Source organism: Gymnoscopelus braueri, assembly GCF_963280865.1.
Source record: "Gymnoscopelus braueri genome assembly, chromosome: 12".
Lineage (NCBI taxonomy): Eukaryota > Metazoa > Chordata > Actinopteri > Myctophiformes > Myctophidae > Gymnoscopelus > Gymnoscopelus braueri.
This window is the reverse complement of record NC_137614.1, coordinates 41895343-41916292: the sequence shown is the minus strand read 5'-3', so window position 1 is coordinate 41916292 and position 20950 is coordinate 41895343. Positions and strand designations below refer to the sequence as shown.

The 20950-nt window shown below is 41.3% G+C and overlaps 1 protein-coding gene across 1 annotated transcript; it reads left to right on the top strand.

Annotated features, from left to right (window-relative positions):
• The first annotated feature begins 1776 nt into the window (after nt 1-1776).
• On the top strand, nt 1777-9162 carry LOC308096295 (putative C-type lectin domain family 20 member A). Its single transcript, XM_080443682.1, has 6 exons — nt 1777-1903; nt 3464-3648; nt 4427-4658; nt 4927-5283; nt 5874-5980; nt 6688-9162. The coding sequence occupies exons 1-6, from the start codon at nt 1840-1842 to the stop codon at nt 6838-6840; spliced, it is 1098 nt and encodes a 365-aa protein (XP_080299808.1). The 5' UTR covers nt 1777-1839; the 3' UTR covers nt 6841-9162.
• Nucleotides 9163-20950: the final 11788 nt, after the last annotated feature.

Below are 20950 nucleotides of genomic sequence, written 5' to 3'. Positions count from 1 at the left end.
AAAAAGCACCTACAACTCCAAAGACGCCATCTCCAACCAAAGGGCACGCTGACACCACTACACCTACAACCACCAAAAAAGCACCTACAACTCCAAAAACGCCATCTCCGACCAAAGGGCACGCTGATACAACTACAACCACCAAAAAAGCCCCTACAACTCCAAAGACTCCATCTCCGACCAAAGGGCACGCTGACACCACTACACCTACAACCACCAAAAAAGCACCTACAACTCCAAAGACGCCATCTCCGACCAAAGGGCACGCTGACACCACTACACCTGCAACCACCAAAAAAGCACCTACAACTCCAAAGACGCCTTCTCCGACCAAAGGGCATGCTGATACAACTACAACCACCAAAAAAGCACCTACAACTCCAAAGACGCTATCTCCGACCAAAGCTATTCCTTGAGATCTTTGCAACATTTTATGTATTACTAAATAAAAAAATACATAAACTTTACTTGTTTTGCATGTTTTATTCAGAGTTAAGAGAATGTGCCTGTAAAAATATAATATATAGCCACAAAGTGGTGATTCTGTGAGTGTTGCCTTTTGTGCTAAAAAGTGCTGTGCTCTTGACAGCCTGTTGTGTTCCTTGCTTTTAAAGTTCTGCTTAAACTCTCTGTAGCGCTACTGCATAATCTCTGTATTTGAGGGGCTTCCTGCTTATGATTTTCAAAAACATTTTGGAAACATATTAAACAGCTTAATTGTCCCCCTCTCACCTGTACATATTTGATAAGCTCCAGATTCGGGGACTAGCTTGGACATCAGGTTTATGGGGAAGATGGTCTCCTCAGTGGGGATACAATGAAGAGATATGGGCCTGGAGAGGACAGTGTAGATCTGTCAGAACCTACAGTGTCTAATGGGTGTTTAGGCAGGGTGGGGTGGAGGAGTGTGGAAGCCTGTAAGGGATGGGGTTTACCTTGCTTGGAGCTTTTTAACAGCCAGAGAGGAAAGGTGAACAACCCATGATGCCTGGCCTCCATTCTCTAATATCAGAGTGTAACCAACCTCCAGGCCATAAGGGGCCATGTCCCTGCTGCTATCCGGCAGACAAGCATTGCTTTCCGCATGCACTTAATGCTCTGTGTTTTTGTAAACTATGGAGAGAAGTCACTTGTGACCCCTGGTAATATTACTTCGAAAAATGCCAAACCGACACGGAGTCTCCTGTACAGTGGGGATAGGGATCCCTGTCTGCCTGACACCACCAGGGACCGACCCTCCTTGCTACCTATGTCCGTCCACGAGCATCTTGGGCATATAGGCAGGAAGCAGATCCGTGTGGAGGTCCACTTGGGACCAGCGGGACTATCCAGTGAGCTAGGCCGACATAGGGACATGACAATACCTGTTGTTCTTCATGTTGTATCTAGCTGCCAGTGTGAACGCAAAAATAGTCTACAAGTCAGTTGTGTTCTAATTAGAAAGGTATACTATTAAGCTTTTACTTGTGGCTATGCTTGTATTCATTTTTAGTCTCTCTGTTAATACATACATATTAATACATACATTAGACTAATGACAGTACATTAGACTAACGACAGTAGATTAGACTTAAACCCTATATGCTTTGTTGTCTGGGTCCCTCAGCAATCTGATCATGTGCTTTTTTAAGAATTGTGTTTGAATGTGTGTTTTTGTTTTATTTTCCTTTTTTCCTTATCTCTTTCATGTAAAGCACTTTGAGGCTGCATGTTTTGCATGAAAGGTGTTGCACAAATAAGTAGGCAAATTGTTAAGAAAATTATTACATGCGTCACGGTCACAGTCACAGTTAAGGTTCAGATACGCAGTGATATTGTCTGGCTACGCGAGACAGTCACATGCAGAGAGACAGAAGTAGAGGGACTGTAATGAAGACACTGTTGTGCATTGTGACTATAACAGGTAAGTGTTACTAGTCTACTATTAGTGTTTCTCATATGGGGGGTAAGCATCTGTTTTAATTTTTTTATAGATATTTCTTTGGCTTTTTGCCTTAATTGATAGATTACAGTAGACTGACAGGAAAAATGGGGAGAGAGATGGGGGGGGGGGTGACATGCAGCAAAGGTTGGCTCTCAGGCTGGCATTGCAGCCTAGGGTGCCTGGACCGCCACGCTGAGGCCCAGGCCATAAGCATTTGTTTAATTGCATACTGTATCTGTATTGTTGTACATGCTTTGTTCAGGACCCCAGGAAGACTTGAAGACTTTATGATCATTCATGTGTCACTAATGGGGATCCTTTAATAAGCATAAACAAAAACATATCCCTAGGGACGTGCTACATGCAGGAGGTATGTGAGAGAAAGTGGAAAATAGGGGGGAAAATAGTTTTACTGTTATGTTTAATGACAATAACAATCAAAGAACTTGACTAGCACTTGACTAGAACTGTTAGTGAATAGAAGAAAGCAATACTAATTCCCTATTATGCTGTTTTATTTTAAACATATTGTCAGTACTACAGTAGGACTTGCTGAAATGTTATGGGCACAGTGTTAAATAAATCTGTTCAGGAGTCACCAATTGCAACTTTTTCACTCATTTATTTTTTGTAATATTATATCCTTCAAAAGGTGTGTTATCATTCATTCATGGCACCATAGCTAAAAGAAGGTATTCTCTTGCCGTTTTCACTCATTTATTTTTTGTAATATATCCTTCAAAAGGTGTGTTATCATTCATTCATGGCACCATAGCTAAAATAAGGTATTCTCTTGCCGTTTTCTAAGCTTGTAGTTGGGTAAAGGAGGTACTTGGATTCAGAAATCAACGAAAGGGGTGCTGAAGCCAAAAAATATTAAGAACCACTTTGCTATATCAGTGGTTCTCAACCATCTCAGGCTGTGACCCCCCAAAATATTTTAACTGGGGACCCCCACCCTGAAAAGGATTTTGTTTTTGTTTGACTCGGTTCCACAGATAAATATTGTGAAAACAGCAGATCTATTCGTGAGCTTGTTAATCAGCTATTTTCAAAATAGCTGATTAACAATAGCTTTCTTGTATTATTTCACAATTTGGCCAATGTTTGACCAGTTTCTTTTGTATATTTTGTTACTTTTGATGCAGTAATGTCCTTGCTTACTGTAAATCGCATTGGATTAAGAGTGTCTGCTAAATGCCTAAATTGTAAATAGTAAATTGTAGTTTTTTTTAGGTATTAAAAAGTTTACTAAAATTGTCACTTCACTGTCATCTGGGGACCCTCCCAAAATCATGTGGGGACCCCCCTGGTCTGAGAACCACTGTACTACAGTATATGATATGTTAATGTGACTATGCGCTTGGCTGTTCCAAAATGCAAATATGTGTCTCTTCTATCATAAACCACATCTCTGCTGTCCTTGTGACTTACTGTATGATTTGTTTGTGTTGTGCTTTTACTTTATCCTCAAAGGCAAATCTTCAGATGTCCAGATAATAACATTTGCGTTCTACTGTTTTCTGTTCTATCCTGTAGGGCTTTGTGCTCTGTCCTTATGTCACACTCGTCAGTACCACTTTGTATATGACAAAATGAACTGGACCGACGCTCAGCAGTACTGCAGGGAGAAGTTCAAAGACCTGGCTACTATAGACAGCATGGAGGACGTCAAAACTCTGAAAGATATGGTGGACAAAGGCAGCGTGAGACAACTGGGACATGTAGGCTACATATTTTCCACCTGCCTCATTTTAAATCAACAATCATTTCCTGATTATTTTTGAGGAAATACAGCTGAGTCGTGTGTTTTATAGTCACAACAGATAATGAGATGACACTTCAGGACAAATACTGTCCTGGGGGTTCCAATTAAGCCATATAATTATTTGTACGACCAATAGCTAATCTATCTATTGAGGTAAAAGCTCACAACGTATCGTGATGCAACACGTGAGCTTAATTTGTTTTATTGAATAATTGTGTGTAGACCCCTGGGGGACCACCGGTCAACAGAGTACAGTACTATGTAGCAGGGGTCTTAAACGTTTTTCAGGCCAAGGACCCCTTAGCTGAGAGAGAGATGAAGCAGGGACCCCCACATTTCATAGATAGCTTCATAGACTTGTTTGACAGCACTATCATCAGTGTGTGTTGGATTCATGTTCATTCATGTGTATTTTCAGACATTTAAGCACTCAAAGCGTCAGTAAACTTGACCTTTCACTCTGTACTTAGTCTGCTCCCCCCCCCCCCCCCCCCCACACACACCAAACCTTTTTGCCAAAAGTAGACGATCTATTGTCGTTCACAGTTCTCCTCAGAAAAGGGACGCTAGGGTTAAAGTGGTTAATGTTAAAAAAAAGATATCCTATCACACAAAGATTTGGTGGCCCCCCTGTAGTAACTCTGACGACCCCCAGGGGTCACAGACCCCCTGTTGAAGACCCCTAGTATTTAGGGTTGAAGTGGTTAATGATCTTCAGTGCCATTTCTTTTAAGCGAACCTGGATAGGTCTGTATGAGGACATCAACAGTTGGAGATGGAGATGGTCGCTGGCAGATGAACGGTTCTACAAAGACGCAGAGGAACGTGAGTTCAGGAAATGGTTTGCTGTTACGGAACCAAGCCGTACCGAAGGTCTTTGTGCAGCCATGTATGAGCAGGATGGCGAATGGAGAGAACAAAAGAACTGTGCACAACGTTTTTCTTCAATCTGCTTTAATGACACAGGTGAGATGTGCTTATTACTGAATACCCAGCCACCAGAGCCTCCGATATTACAATTTACAATTAGGCATTTAGCAGAGACACTCTTAATCCAGAGCGACTTACAGTAAGGTAAACACGTGGTAATACATCAAATGCATAGGAATAGTAATCTAGGATCATAGGTAAAACCAAGAACCTATCATCAATCTAAACAGTATATATCAACAAAGATCAATAATCATATTGTGTTCATTAAGTACACAGGAACTCACTGTAGTTGTATTTTCAGACCCGATAGGGAAACATTTCATCATTCACAACCTTCTGACATGGGCTGAGGCCCAGAGGGCGTGCAGGCAGAAACACACAGACCTGGCCAGTGTGAGGAACCAGAAGGAGAACGAGGAGATTCAGAATATAATGGGCGCTCACGGGATCTACTGGATCGGCCTGTTCCTGGACTCCTGGGAGTGGTCCGACGGGGGCAGCTCCTCATTCAGGGCCTGGAATACAGGGGAACCAAACGGTGATGGTTTTCCAAAGAAGCTCTCATGTGCTGCCCTGGGGTTTGGCAACGGTTCCAAATGGGCGTTCCAAATGGGCAACTGGTCTTGTGGCGAGAACGCTACCTTCATCTGCAACAGCGGTATGAGTGGTGACCTTGTGATTAAGGGGAAATCTAAATCTAAAGACAAATCTAATTCAGGGGTCTTCAACAGGGGGTCTGTGACCAATAGGGGGTCCTCAGAGTTACTACAGGGGGGCCACCAAATCTTTGTGTGATAGGATATATTTTATTTATATACGGTATATATATATATATATATATATATATATATATATATATATATTTTTTTTTTACATTAACCAGTTGAACCCTAGCGTCCCTATTATGAGGAGAACTGCGGCAAAAAATAGCAGATCTGTTTGTGAGCTTGCAGATCGGCTATTTTCGGCAAAGAGGTTTGGTGTAGAGGGAGGGGGCAAAAAGCAGACTAAGTACTTAGTGAAAGGTCAAGTATTGACGGTTTAAGTGGTTAAATGTCTGAAAATACATATGAACATGAATCCAACACACACTGATGATAGTGCTGTCAAACAAGTCTATGAAGCTATCTGTGAAATGTGGGGGTCCCTGCTTCATCTCTCTCTCAGCTAAGGGGTCCTTGGCCTTAAAAACGTTGAAAACCCCTGATCTAATCAATGAAAATGACACCAAAATGTTTCTTTTCAAAGTCCCAGTCCCAGTGAAGAAAGTCCAAGTGTTGAGAGTGAAACTGACCAAAGCAAACTCCTCCCTGGATCTGGACAAGCCTGCAGTACAGGAAGCCATTTTGGAACAGGTATAATAAAACTGTACTATTAATTTCATTATTATAATGAATTATTATGTTTTTCAGGTATTGTATGCCATTGCCTCTTTTGCCACTCATGCAGACAAATCCTGAGACCATTGTTTATAAAACACATACTAATGCATTGAGTAATTATGTTATGAACGCTCTTTCAGGACAGGAGATTCTGCCCTCCACGATTAATTCACTTAAAGCCCTATTTAAATATTGATAACATAGCCGATGTGACGCGATGTGAGCTTGTAGATCTTCTATTTTCACAATTATAATAATTTTCAGTACAGAATACAGATACTCAAAAAACACACTTAAGTATTAGTATTCAAGCAAATATACTTTGTTACTGTCCACCACTGGACAGAGTGACATGCAGACAAACAACAGCCCCATTAGAGTCTTTAGTAAAACAAACAACGAGAATCCATACCTGGAAAACCTTCCTTCAATGAATGAAAATTAAAGCCGCAATCTGTGACTTTTATGTCTTACCCTGGATTCGAACCCCGGTCCTCCGCAAGAACAGAAAGCCTGTTTGGGCAGAGGAAAATTGTGCTTTGACAGCAGTAGCTTACCACTTTATATTTCTCAATGGAAGAGTATAGTAGGCCTCCAGCCCACTGCAGATGTACTAGTTATAATCAATAAAATAAAATAAAATTGATATAATAATTGCTAAGAAAATAACCGTGTCTCAGTTCAAGCAGAGCCTGAAGGGCCATGAGGGGGACATCAAGCTGAAGTGGCTGGAGCAGGCTGATGGAAAGATCTTCCACAAGGAAGACAAGAAGAAGAAGAAGGAGAAGAAGAAACGGGAGAGGAAGCCTGTTCTAACAAAGAGGGAGCTTTAAAATCACCTTTGCCCCATAGTTCCTTGTACAACGAATATCGAAAATAACCAATGCAATTTTTTTCTTTTTTCTTTTCCTCTGAAAGACAGATCTACACACTCACAACACGTCTATAATGCCTATCATTCATGATGACGCCAGTTTGAATATATTTCATATTAAGTTAAAGCTGCTCAATGTAACTTTCCTGTTCTACCCCGGATTTGAACCAGGGTCTCCTGCGCAAGTGCTGACATTTTTACCACCAAGATAATAGAGCCTGCCTGCTTGCTCAGGGCCCAGGGAGAAATAGGATTTTGACCTTCAGATCCAAATGTGTGTCAAACCAGAAACAGGATCCTGTCAAAGGTCGTGTCAAACCTAGACACAGGATCTAAATGTCTCAATAGAAAAGCAGGGAGACCAAATTCAACCACCCCAATTGTATAGGACGGTTATACTGTAATAACATAAAAAAAGGTTACATAATACAGCTTTAATATGATCTAAATATATTTTACTTTATTAATTACTTTTAAGGCATGGCATGGTCCTTTCCTAGCCTACGTCACCAGTGGTGTTTTGGTGGCTTCACGGGACACCGGTGTGTGGCCAGTCATTTTTCATGTGCACGCGCAGGTACGGCGCGGTACGGTGCACGCGCGTGCACGCTAGAACATGTCCCCCTCAAGCCCCCAGAACCCAGTGGTTGCATTGAAGCGGAATGGACATGCTGGCCATTTGAGTTATTGCAGGTGGGTCCACTGCATATGAACGAGCCCATGGGGCAGAAGCCCCAAATAGGGCTCGCCCATCACATTTTCCAATACGTTTCCAACCCGGAAGAAGGGGTGATTTCGGCCCATGCGCTGGGTGAGCAACTCAATGCAAGTGGATGGGAGGGGATATCCGGTGCCCTCTCTATTATTTTTAACTCTATGGTCCCCCTAGATTCACGAGCCAAGTACCCAAATGGCTACTTTGCATAACAGGTTTAGTGGTGAGCATCCTCATAGTCTCATACACGTATAAAAGCAACACAGCATTATGGCTGCAGTGCTGCTGCTGCTGTGGTATCCTGTCTGCACGCAACGAGAATGCCTCCACCAAAGAAGAGGATTTTTGTTCAAAGCAAACTTTTTAGTTTTGCTACTGCATAGCCTTTGCTACTGCATAGCCTTAGCCTGGGATCAATACCATTTTCGGGTTTCTGATCCGGTCAGGCGGCCGGAACCCGCACAAGCCGGAACCACGGGTGCCTGTGCATCACCCCAAAATAATTCCCTGTGATCAAGGGCATTTTAATTTTAGGGCCTACCCAATAAAACCCTTGATGCGGCGTAGTTTAGTGTATAGGAATAGTTTGATTGGTATATCCATCCTTTATTCCAACTCGTAGCGACTGGCGAGACTAAACTAGTATTTATCCTCGATTTAGCATTTAAATGCTAACAGACAATAGAATTTTAATACTAAGCTACTATAATATAGACTGAAGTAATTAAAGCGGGTCATGTTTGCGTGTTTGCAATTGCAACACGCAAACATGTTATCAATAATATATCAGTATTCCGGTATTAACCTGCGGGCCGCATTAAGTGAAGTTGGGGGCCGCATGTGGCCCCCGGGCCGCCAGTTGCCCATGTATGTTTTAACCTCCATATGAGCGTGAGTGTAGAGTTGACGGAGATCCTCCGGCAGAGCCGCATGGTCGTTCCAAAGTCTCTAGCCTGAAGACACAACGCGATGGGGCCTTTGCCCTGGACTTTGGAATGATGTACTGAGGAGATCAGGTTAATAAGGCCATTGTTCCCTTTTAAATCACTTCTCAAAACACTATTATACTTGCTGTTATGACCTAAATAGTCTGTTTTTCGGTTTTTATGCACATCATTTGCATCATTTTTATATTTAATGCTGTGTGGACTGCTTTGTAAACTCTGTTTCAAAAAGTGTGGTATACAAATAAAGTTTATTATTCATTATTAATTAACCTAAAAAAATGACCTTTACTGCAAAGTAATCAACAAACGATAGGCCTGCTAAAAAACTGGTCAAACATTGGCCAAATTGTCAAATAATATAAGAAAGAGGCAAAAAAAAAAGAAAATAGCCGATCTACAAGCTCACAACGCCTTCATGTGTTGTGAGGCGTTGACTAAATTGAAACTAATGTAATGCCTCAACTCCTACAATTTCAAGTACTTGTCAGGGTGGGGGTCCCCAGTTCAAATATGATTATTTTGGGGGGTCACGGCCTGAAAAGGTTGAGAACCACTGACCTTACTGTAGGTGATGCTGATAATTTTGGGGGTCCCCACTCCCCAGATGATTAGCTTAATGTGCAACACTAAGATTATCTTAAGATGAAGGTCTAATAGACCAAAACGTTGTTGTATTCCCATTAAATCTTTTTATGGCATTTGAAGACAGTGTGTGGGAGTTCTTTCTTTCTTTACAGATAACATTTGTCTGTGTGTCAACATAATTGACAGACAACAGTAGCAAAAAATAGTCCATCTACAAGCTCACAATGTAACACAATGAAACGCAATGTGATGCTTTGTGAGCTTGTAGATCTTCTATTTTTCCTGTTTTTCAAACATTTTGAAAAATGTCAACGGTTAAGTCTATCTGTGGGTTCGATAAATATTGAACCAATGAAAAGCAATAACAAGAGCTTGTGACTAAACAATAACTACATTCGATCCATTGGAGTGCTAAATGATTCTGTAGTTCATTGACATGACTTAATGGTTGTTCTGTCAACACAGGAGTAAATTCATCAACTTGTTTATGCTATTATAAAAAGCTTATATTTTATTATTGAACCAACACACCAATCAAATGCATTAAATCTGTTGGTATCCGTATGATTTAAGTCTGTGAATATTCAAGAAGCCTACTGTACATTAGGTTTGTAGTATTTCACTTTAGTTCAGTAAGAGTAGGACAGGCATTCAGAGACTGGAGGACGGGGCTAGAGCATTCAAATTCAGTTAGGAGGTCTCTCTCAGGAGGGCTCCCTGAACCACAGCCTCAGACAGACAGGACAGTACAACAAGCAAAGCAACGCAACCCTGCATTCTTAAACCGTGTCTGTGTAGATGCTGGGCAAACTATGTTCTTATATACTCACCAGGTCAGGCGTAAGAACCTTGCACATTCTCAACCTGAACAAATTGAAAAAAGTATATGCATTAGGCCACGGACCCCCATTTGATACAATTTGTTTTATCTTTTTAATCTTCAGTGTTTAATTAACAAACTGTCCATGGTCCATTTGTATTTTTCAGAACAGTCCCATAAGGGCCCTTTTCTGCTGGTTTACAATGAAATAGAAAAGCATCCCAGGTGTAGAATGTTTCATTGTAATAGATTCAGGAGAAAGAATTACCCACTAGAAATGATGTGACAGAGACTGCACAAATTCTTCATTTATGATTGAGAAAAGGTCAGCATTAAAAGGGATAATGGAATATGAAAATTCTCTGTTCAACAATTGAACAGTAAACACTGTCATTTAATGTGAATTGAGTACTGATGTGCCGTGACAGACCTGTCACTCTTGGTTCAATAAACCCTAAAGTCCAGTTTATAGACGACATACACAGAAATTACCTTTTACATGCGCAAGGCATCTTTATTGACAAACAAGGGAGATTCCCTCTATACTATGTGAATAAAAGAACAGCAAATTAATGATATTAAAACAATACGACCTGATATATCACGAAGGCACTTCGCTCCACATCTAAGTCTGCATGCAAACAAGCGTTCGGTTGAGCGCCTGGAGAATTCTGAAGTTCTTATCTATTACATTCAGTATATCAACGCTGTGGCTATCAAGGCCTGTCTTCTGACTGCACTCTATAAAGTAAAGGTTGACGGCCCAAGGTTCCACAATGGACCATCAAGCCCTCCTTGGGTACGAATTTAGTACCCACAACAACACAAGATTAAAATCTAGACAGTACTTTATAGAAATTATCCATTAGCATAACATATTTCATGTTTAAAAAATCAGGTCCCATTTTTCTCTTTTTGAGTCATGTGAGCCGAGGAAAACCCTTTTCTTTGAAGGGGAAACTCTGAACTAGGCTGGGGCAGTCCCAAACCTACCATCTGGACATGAGCTCTTATTGGGGACAATTACATCATTTGATTCCATATCGCATTGCTAGACTTAGGGTCCCTCAGTGGGGCATTCCCACTGAGTTTTCCTTTACAAGCAACTATTCTAACATGTGTATATATATATATATATATATAAAAAAAAAAAAAATCAATCACTTAAGTCTTTCGAACCTCCCCACCGGGGCGCAGTCCCAGGCTAGACCCCTTTCCACTTGAGGTCTACACCCAGGTCACCCTGGATAGAGAGTTCAAGTCTCCTGCTTCCCGGCATCTTCTTTTCAAAGCCCACCGATCACAGGAGCATCACTCGCTTAGTAACTGTAGCACTCCGGCGGTCGCTTTCAGCTTGTGATGGCCTGACTGTACATTGAGCCGAACGCAGCGACCACACCCGCCTCCTGTCGGGGAGCACGCCATGGAATTAATGCTTTTTGCGATCCGACCGGCGGGTGACCCAGTCGATAGCGATCCCTTACCCGTAGACGTGGTTGGCGCCCCAGGCAGGAAACCGACGGTCTTGTCCTGGCCCCGCTTGGCTACGGGAACCAGAATATTAACCGTTTTCACCCGCCTTGCCTGTAACCGGTGAGTCACGCGCTCCCGTCCAGTTAGGTGTGGACTGTCATCCACGCACCATGTGCTGCCAACCCTAGGAGAGAGCGGCAGTCGGCACACCGACTAGACGGAAAACACAGCTAGGATGTTGATTCATCCTTGACAGAACACGGGGGCCCTTCAGTCTCTCCCCAGCACTATACACAGTCTTTAACGTGCTCTGGGAGCCTTGCGACCCCGCTGCCGCCTGTTCAAGACAAGGATTGGGGAGCCTACCCCCTAACCTCCTCTTGTTCTCTGTGTGCATTTTTGGTTTCTTCTCCAATTCCTCTGGTTGAGGTGGTCACTTTTCCGAGCCCGGAGGAGGAGGTTCCGACAGAGCCCAAGACTAGGCCCCCCCCCAACCCATCCAGTGCCATTAACGAATGTACTTGGCACTGAATGAGCTAAGAGGCGGAGGTCCCACTCCCGAGCCCCCCGGGTCCGTACCCTCCTGGGGCCTGAGACCGGAGCCCCCCGTATTATACACAGGGGCCCCAACCCCCAAGCGCCAGTCAGATCCGTACCCTCCTTGAGGTCGAAAGTCGGGGCGTAGATATCGTGCAGGGGTGTTCTTCGTCAAGTTCAGCATGGGGGCCCAGGTGGCAATATAATGTTTCTGTGGTGTGTATTGGGATCACTCTGTCACTGCTCTCTTATCACTTGCCATTTGCGAAGGGCAAGACAGCCTATATTTAATGTGCCTAAAGCTGCCAGGGAGATCGCTACGATCAGATTATGTCCCCCAACATTACTATCAAAATCAAAATCAAAATTAATATGTATTCTGGGGTCGTTCAGTGGCCTTGGGCAGCATAGATGTACCCCATGAAACAATGGTATGTTCCTGTCTGGCTGAGAGTGATATTGGTACTACTCAAATTAAATGTGTAGTGTCCCTCCTTTATCTAAAAAAAATTGGGTGGGGGTTTGATGGTGAGTCTTTGATCTCTATCATATTATTTCCCTCCTTGACCTGACACCCGGCAGGGCACACAGCATAGGAATGTGCAGAGGCCAGGGTGCCACCCTCCTTTACCTTTTTTGACATACACAACAACACATACCATACACAAAATGTAATTGGAAACACAACAAAACAACTTTCCTGTGCTTTATGCACAGGTCAATTGACATTATTCTCGGGCTGTACAAAAATTGTACAATTCTCTTCTGCAACCCATGACCTGTTTCAGAGAAACCAACGCACACAAACACCTCACTTCGCTGTATGTGAATCAAATCAAGCCAGAGCACAAAAAGAGCCAATACGCACACAGCATGTTTCCGTTCAGTTAACTAATTTGACATTGGCCTGTATAATTTAGTTTAATTTGAATATATATATAGTTTGATTGTGGCATTCTATTTAACACTACACATTACAACAGTTTCACTTCAATTTGGTTGTTTTCTCTGATTAAGCTATTATAGTTATTTTAGTCTATGATGTCACTATACATCAGATGTAATATTATATTACTACTGGTGAAATATTATTATGTGATCTTTTGAAACTTTAATCTATGCGAGTCAAAATCAGGTTTACTCTATAATATATTAGTGCAACTAATTGTTTGTTTGTTAAAGCAGAAATACATTTGTTTTAAATTCCACTTAATCTCTAATAAGTATCATGTTTGTCTCCTCTCTAGTGTAAGTTATTTGTAAAAAAGAATATATATATATTTTTTTTTTATTGTGTCCCACCCAGAGCGATAGAAAATGTATTTGTTTACACATGTCGAGGCCCCAACAACAACGATTAGCAGTAAGTCAACCTTGCTTCAGATATTCCCACTTCTTGCTTAGAAAGTGTGTCCTTCTCCATGGCATAGTAGTTCCAGTGTCTGTAACAGATAAAAGTTTGTCAAAAGTCACGCAAGCTTTCCCAAGGCTTGCTCTCTGGATGCCATAGGTGTCATCGGAAGTGAGTCTCGTGAACACTGCAGTTTGCAATGTTGGTGCCCCTCTGCCTCAGCATGTCGATCAGACAGAATTATAGGGCCTTCCACTGCATGTTTCCAGTTCATAGAAAGAAATGACCGTCCGCCAACCAGTGTTGCAGTCCTCGAATGTGAAACCAACCCACTTCTAAAGTCTGAGATAGTTGTAATAACAAAAAAATATAGATATACTAATGTAACAATACATAGAAGCGTTTGGGCTTTCTGTCCACTGTTACATTCTTAAAATTATTATAATAATAATAATTATTATTATTACTTATTTTAAATATAACCTATTTATTTTACACTTACACTCTACTTACTTAACCACACGGTCAAATTGGCTTTTCTCTTTATTATTATTATATATATTTTTTTTTACTGATATTCAGTTCAGAGTCAACAATCATTTAGTCACCTTAGTGCACTTGCATGTTGTTTCTGGTCTGGTCACTTCTAAGAAAGTAAACTGTTGGTTTTTGGGATTATACAAATCATAGGTATACAACATATTGCAGACTGTGCATAAAATTTAACGAAAATAGCAGATCTACAAATTGATACAATTATTACGGATAACGCTTAGTTTGGTCACAGTACATTATTTCTGCATATAAGATCTGATCAGTTCACAGGGTCCCCCCTTTTTTTCTATAGTGCTGCGCCAGGCTCTCTCTCTCTCTCTCTCTCTGAGGGGAGTGACTCACTTACTGTATGGAAGCTATTTTTTTTTTTTTTTTTTTTTACAGAATTCTCTGAAGAAACTAATTTATTTGAACATCATATTTCTCTCCTCGCTTTTTTTTCCTCTTTTTCCATTTTCCAAAATAACTGACTCCAATCTTTTAATCTAAGGGCTACCACTCCCTAGTTATCTGTGTCCTTAATTTCTGGGATTACGAATCATAGTTATAGCGTATTTCAGACTGTTCATAACTCTAACAACAATAGCAGATTCTACTAGCACAATGAGTCACTATTGAGCTAGCCTAAACAGCCACGGTTTCCAGTAATCATACTGGAGTAAATGTACAATGTCGGCTTCTGAAATGTACACTTAAGTAGAAGTAAAAGTATTGAAAACTGGAACCACTCTAGTGAGATACAAAATGGGACCCTCAAAATGTACTCAAGTAGAACACTTGAGTAAATGTACTTCGTGACCTTGGCTTCCACCACTGAACCCCGTGCAGGCGGTTATCTTCCTTGTTTAAATTCCTAAGCAGGACAAAATCTCTAAACAAAATGCTTACGGAGCAGATTACACTATCCACTGACATGTACTTGGGTCAAAGTACCAAAAACAAAAAATGGTATCGGAGTGGAGTGAGACACCAACGTGAGAAGTGTTTACAGTAATAGGCAGCCTGTCCCCATTCACAATTTCTCAGATTTAACATGCACAAGTTTCCCTTTGAAAATAGCAGATCCACAAGCACGAAGTGCTTGAGATGAAATAGCTTGTGAGCTTGTAGATCGGCAATTTCCAAATGGCTGAGCTGTATGCAGGGCTGAAGTGGTTCTGCAGCAATTATCTACCACTTCAAAGTAAACAGTTACCAACGTTCTCAAGGTGTTTTGCAGGGGCAGAAGCACACTATTTGCCTCTGATGTGAGGTGGAGTTAAAGTTAAAATACAGACAGCTGCGAGGGCCTCTTAAAGTAACAATACCTCAAGACTGTACTTAAGCACAATATTGGACCTCAGGAAGAATTGCCTCCACTAAGGTGGAGACTAGTGGATGCTCCTTAATAAACAAAACAAACAAACAAACAAACAAACAAACGGTCGCAGTGTATATTTTTTTCAAGACTTCACTGTAAGTCTAAACCTTCACTCGGTCACAGTGTATATTTTTTCAAGACTCCACTTTAAGTCTAAACCTTCACTCGGTCGCAGTGTATATTTTTTTCAAGACTCCACTTTAAGTCTAAACCTTCACTCGGTCGCAGTGTATATTTTTTTCAAGACTCCACTTTAAGTCTAAACCTTCACTCGGTCGCAGTGTATATTTTTTTCAAGACTCCACTTTAAGTCTAAACCTTCACTCGGTCGCAGTGTATATTTTTTTCAAGACTCCACTTTAAGTCTAAACCTTCACTCGGTCGCAGTGTATATTTTTTTCAAGACTCCACTTTAAGTCTAAACCTTCACTCGGTCGCAGTGTATATTTTTTTCAAGACTCCACTTTAAGTCTAAACCTTCACTCGGTCGCAGTGTATATTTTTTTCAAGACTCCACTTTAAGTCTAAACCTTCACTCGGTCGCAGTGTATATTTTTTTCAAGACTCCACTTTAAGTCTAAACCTTCACTCGGTCGCAGTGTATATTTTTTTCAAGACTCCACTTTAAGTCTAAACCTTCACTCGGTCGCAGTGTATATTTTTTTCAAGACTCCACTTTAAGTCTAAACCTTCACTCGGTCGCAGTGTATATTTTTTTCAAGACTCCACTTTAAGTCTAAACCTTCACTCGGTCGCAGTGTATATTTTTTTCAAGACTCCACTTTAAGTCTAAACCTTCACTCGGTCGCAGTGTATATTTTTTTCAAGACTTCACTGTAAGTCTAAACCTTGTTCGTTACATACAAGACAAAACAAACAAACAAACAAATACAAACAACGACATATGACGAGACAACCTAGGCTGCACGCTATCTTCTCTTATGGACCCGGCGTGGTTAGCTGAATAGAGAGCCGTGCAAACTCAACCAGTGTAGTGTGTCAGTAAACTATAGGGTCATAGAATACAGAGAGACAGTGTAGTGTCTCAGTAAACTATAGGATCATAGAATACAGAGAAACAGTGTAGTGTCTCAGTAAACTATAAGATCATAGAATACAGAGAGACAGTGTAGTGTCTCAGTAAACTATAGGATCATAGAATACAGAGAAACAGTGTGGTGTCTCAGTAAACTATAGGATCATAGAATACAGAGAAACAGTGTAGTGTCTCAGTAAACTATTGGACCACAGAATACAGAGAAACAATGTAGTGTCTCAGTAAACTATTGGACCACAGAATACAGAGAAACAGTGTAGTGTCTCAGTAAACTATTGGACCACAGAATACAAAGAAACAGTGTAGTGTCTCAGTAAACTATTAGTACATTATGACAATTGTAAGGATATATTCATGCAGGCACACAGACAAACCCCCTACATCTAGTGTAAAACTAATATTAGATAATTTCACCCGCACCGAAAACCAAAGCGTGAAAAAGTGGTATTTCGAGGTACAACAAAAATAAATCCATATATTTATATATATAGCCATGCATTGCTCGAACACCCAAGTTGAATCGTGGGTTATTCTAGAGGCCTTGACATGAATATATATATAAATAAAGACAAATAACTGATAGTCACTTATGATAGTTAAACATCCGTGTAAAAAAAAAAAATGTCGGGGTGTCTCCGGTGGTCTCATAAACATATACAGAGACAGTTGCTGGGAGGATCAACTCGGTCCACCCAGCCACGCTAACAGGACATCATGGGGTATAGGAAGTACAGAGCCTAAGTATTAAACACAAAGGTCATTCAATCTGCTGTTCAGTGGTGACTTCACATGTATGCAATCATATTTACACATTGTCTTTAATAATTGACCTAAATTTGGTATAATACAATTCACATATAGCACCGCGTGTACCCTTCCTGGGGCCCCAAGGAATTGTAGCACATAGTGTATGGGCGAATTGTTATTTGAATCCTATGGATCCAGCGGTCGTCTGGACTGGACAGGGTCACGGTCGGGGTCACCAGCTGACGTGCCGTGACAGACCTGTCACTCTTGGTTCAATAAACCCTAAAGTCCAGTTTATAGACGACATACACAGAAATTACCTTTTACATGCGCAAGGCATCTTTATTGACAAACAAGGGAGATTCCCTCTATACTATGTGAATAAAAGAACAGCAAATTAATGATATTAAAACAATACGACCTGATATATCACGAAGGCACTTCGCTCCACATCTAAGTCTGCATGCAAACAAGCGTTCGGTTGAGCGCCTGGAGAATTCTGAAGTTCTTATCTATTACATTCAGTATATCAACGCTGTGGCTATCAAGGCCTGTCTTCTGACTGCACTCTATAAAGTAAAGGTTGACGGCCCAAGGTTCCACAATGGACCATCAGTACATGTGGGACTCCATTTGAAACAAGCCATGGCTTTCATGGGCTTTTCAATCCTATTTAGTTGACCTTGTATTTAAACTGTACTTTCATGTGCTTTTTTTCTGCAAACTTCTAAATAAAGTATTCAATCAATCAACACCTCATGTGCTTTGACTGCAAAGCAGCAGGCACTATGTAAGACAAGTGAAGATCCATACATGAATTAAAGACACTATAATCCATGATTGGCAACATTTAATCAAACACTATTCTGTTGGGTTGGCAGTGTCCTCAAACTAAATATTGTACATGTTGTGCCTGTAACCTTGTACATATATTAGTTCAAGAAAAGACAGGTCAGTGTGCAATGACAGCAAGTCCTGTGTGGCTGGATGCAGAATATGATGAACGCTGCCTCTTTGTGGTCAAAGTTAGACATAACCTCAACCAGAATAGTAAAAAACTAGAAAAAGTGCTCCTCGGAGCACAAGTCTCCGCCAGGTCAGGTAGGTTATTATGGCCTCCTGGTGGCGCTATAATAGGCCAATGTGAAAAGGGTGCCATTTATTCCTAGGCCGTGCACAGCAATCGGACACTGCATGCATGATTTGAGAAATTTTGTTCTAACCTCCTGGTGGCATATAATAGGCCAATGTGAAATGGGTGCCATTTATTCCTAGGCCGTGCACAGCCATCGGACACTGCATGCATGATTTGAGATTTTTTTTCTAAAAATGTGTTTTGCTAAATTTGACCTGCTGGTGGCGCTATAACAGGCCAATGTTAAAAGGGTGGCATTTGTTCCTCAACGTAGTGCAAATGTGCATTCAAAGTTTCACCGCAACGCTGCGTTCATGATTTGCGGCATTTTGTTCAAAACGGGCCACTCCTGCAAACATTACATGTCAATGTTAGCCAATCAGGATGGAATATGAAAAATCAAACAGATCCGTCTTGATCACATGACTATAGAGATCATGTGTACCGATTTGTGTGAAATTTGGATCAAATCTGAAGGCTTAAGGCGCTATAAAAAGCAAATGTGAAAAATGCAGGGCAAAGTTTTTTTACAAAGTTTTACACTGATCGGTGCAGTTATAGGTAAAAACACGAATCGGCCTGTTACAGCGCCACCATGAGGCTGATTTGAACATTTTCAAATGGCATTTCTTCCTCGGCCTAATGGGAATGTGTGTGCAAAATTTCAAGGAAATCGCATGCTGTGTTCATGATTCGAGGCATTTTGTTCGAAACGGAGTACTCCTGCAAACTTTGAAAGACATTTTTTGCCAATCAGGATGGAATATGAAAAATCTGAAACGAGCCGTTTCTTTTAATGACTATAGAGATACTGTGTACCGATTTGGGGGATTTTTGGATAAAATCTATAGGAGTACTGTCAAAAAATATGTTTTGCAAAAAGCGGCCTCCTGGTGGCGCTATAACAGGCCCAGGTGAAAAATGTGGGTCAGAGGTTCTGCTCTGGCATCCAGGGAGTGTGTGTGCACAGTTTCTCTGCGATCAAGCCAACGGTGCCGGAGATTAGCTGTACACAAAATGACAGAATGACGGACGGACACACGGACGGACGGACGGACGGACGGACAGGGGGCAAAACATACTCTCTCGCCATGCCTTTCGGCCTGGCGGAGACAATAAATGTACAGTCAGTCTGTCAGGTTGTTCAACAACACTAGTAACTGGTGATGTTTAATACAAGAATAATTCTGATTGGCTGCTGAGAGAATCATGAAGTGAAATTAAAGGTTGGGGAGTTTCCAGAGAGAAGCTTCAACCACACACACACACACACACACACACACACACACACACACACACACACACACACACACACACACACACACACACACACACACACACACACACACACACACACACAATTCAATTCAATTCAATTCAAAGGGCTTTATTGGCATGAGAAAACATACGTTTACATTGCCAAAGCAGAAAGCATAATACAACAATACAGCAATACAATCAAAACAAAAAATATGTACATTTGAAAGTCAGAATCTTCAATAGATCAATTTCTATGTACCAAGATCACTGGGTGCAGTTATAGTGCCGGAATATACCCAATGATTAGTCTTTAGGGTGGTTGTGTTCCGTTTGATATCCTTTTCCTATCACAGCAACTCACGAATCTTGCTGCTGTGTTTGCACATTGTTGTACTTCGCCCAGCAGATATGGGAGTTTTTTGTCATTGGTCATGTTTTCAAAATCTCCGTGTGTGGTTGTAATCTGTGGGAAGTATGTGTCTCTGATGTCTTGGTACAATGGACAGACGGTTAGGAAGTGTAGCTCGGTTTCCACTTCATTTTGTGTGCAGTGGGTGCATAGTCTGTCTTCTCTCGGGATACAGGTCTGCCTGTGACGACCTTTCTCGATCGCAAGACTGTGCTCACTGAGTCTGTACCTAGTTAAGATTTTTCTTTGTTTTGGGTCAGTCACGGTGCTCAGGTATTCTGCCACTGCGTATTCTCTGTTTAGGGCCAGATAGCATTCTAGTTTACTCTGCTTTAGTGTTGCTTCTTTCCAGTGTGTCAGGTAGTTTTCCTTTTGCTGTTTTATAATTTGGTTTAGTCCAATGGGTTTTCTATCTCGTGGCTCTGTTTGTGTTTGTGCCCGGAGTTCCAGGGCCAGCTGGCTGAGGGGGCATCTCTCTAGGGTTTCGCTGTGTGTGAGTGCCTTGTTATGGAGTGCATCTAGGTCGCTTTCTTTTAGGTGGTTGTAGAACTTAAGTGCTCTCTTTTTTATTTTGATAATTAGTGGGTATCGTCCTAATTCTGCCCTGCATGCATTATTTGGTGTTTTTCGCTGGGTACGGAGAATGGATTTGCAGAATTCTGTGTGTAGGGTCTCGGTTTGGTGTTTATCCCATTTTTCAGGGTCATGGTTTGCTAATGGTCCCCAGATCTCACAACCATAGAGGGAAATTGGTTCTATCACAGAGTCCAGTATTTTAAGCCAGGTTTTAATTGGGATGTCTATTTTGATGTTTCTTTTGATAGCATAGAATGCCCTTCTTGCCTTGTCTCTCAGGTCCTTTACAGCTTGGTTGTAGTTCCCTGTGCTGCTGATGTTTAGGCCAAGGTAGGTATAGTTTTTTGTTTGTTCTAGTGGGATTGTATTTAGGAAAAATTGATGGTTTTGGCGGCTGGATCTTTTTTGAAATATCATGATTTTAGTTTTAGTTAGGTTCACTGTCAGGGCCCATGTCTGGGAGAATTTGTGTAGGAGATCAAGTTGCTGCTGTAGTCCTTCCTTGGTTGGAGACAGCAGCAGCAGGTCATCTGCAAAAAGTA

Bases quoted from the DNA above. Each gene is read 5' to 3' on its own strand.
- LOC308096295 (XM_080443682.1), top strand. From the start codon at position 1,840: ATGCAGAGAGACAGAAGTAGAGGGACTGTAATGAAGACACTGTTGTGC. The intron at 1,904-3,463 runs GTAAGTGTTACT...TCTATCCTGTAG, and splicing joins GTGCATTGTGACTATAACAG to GGCTTTGTGCTCTGTCCTTA. The intron at 3,649-4,426 runs GTAGGCTACATA...ATTTCTTTTAAG, and splicing joins GCGTGAGACAACTGGGACAT to CGAACCTGGATAGGTCTGTA.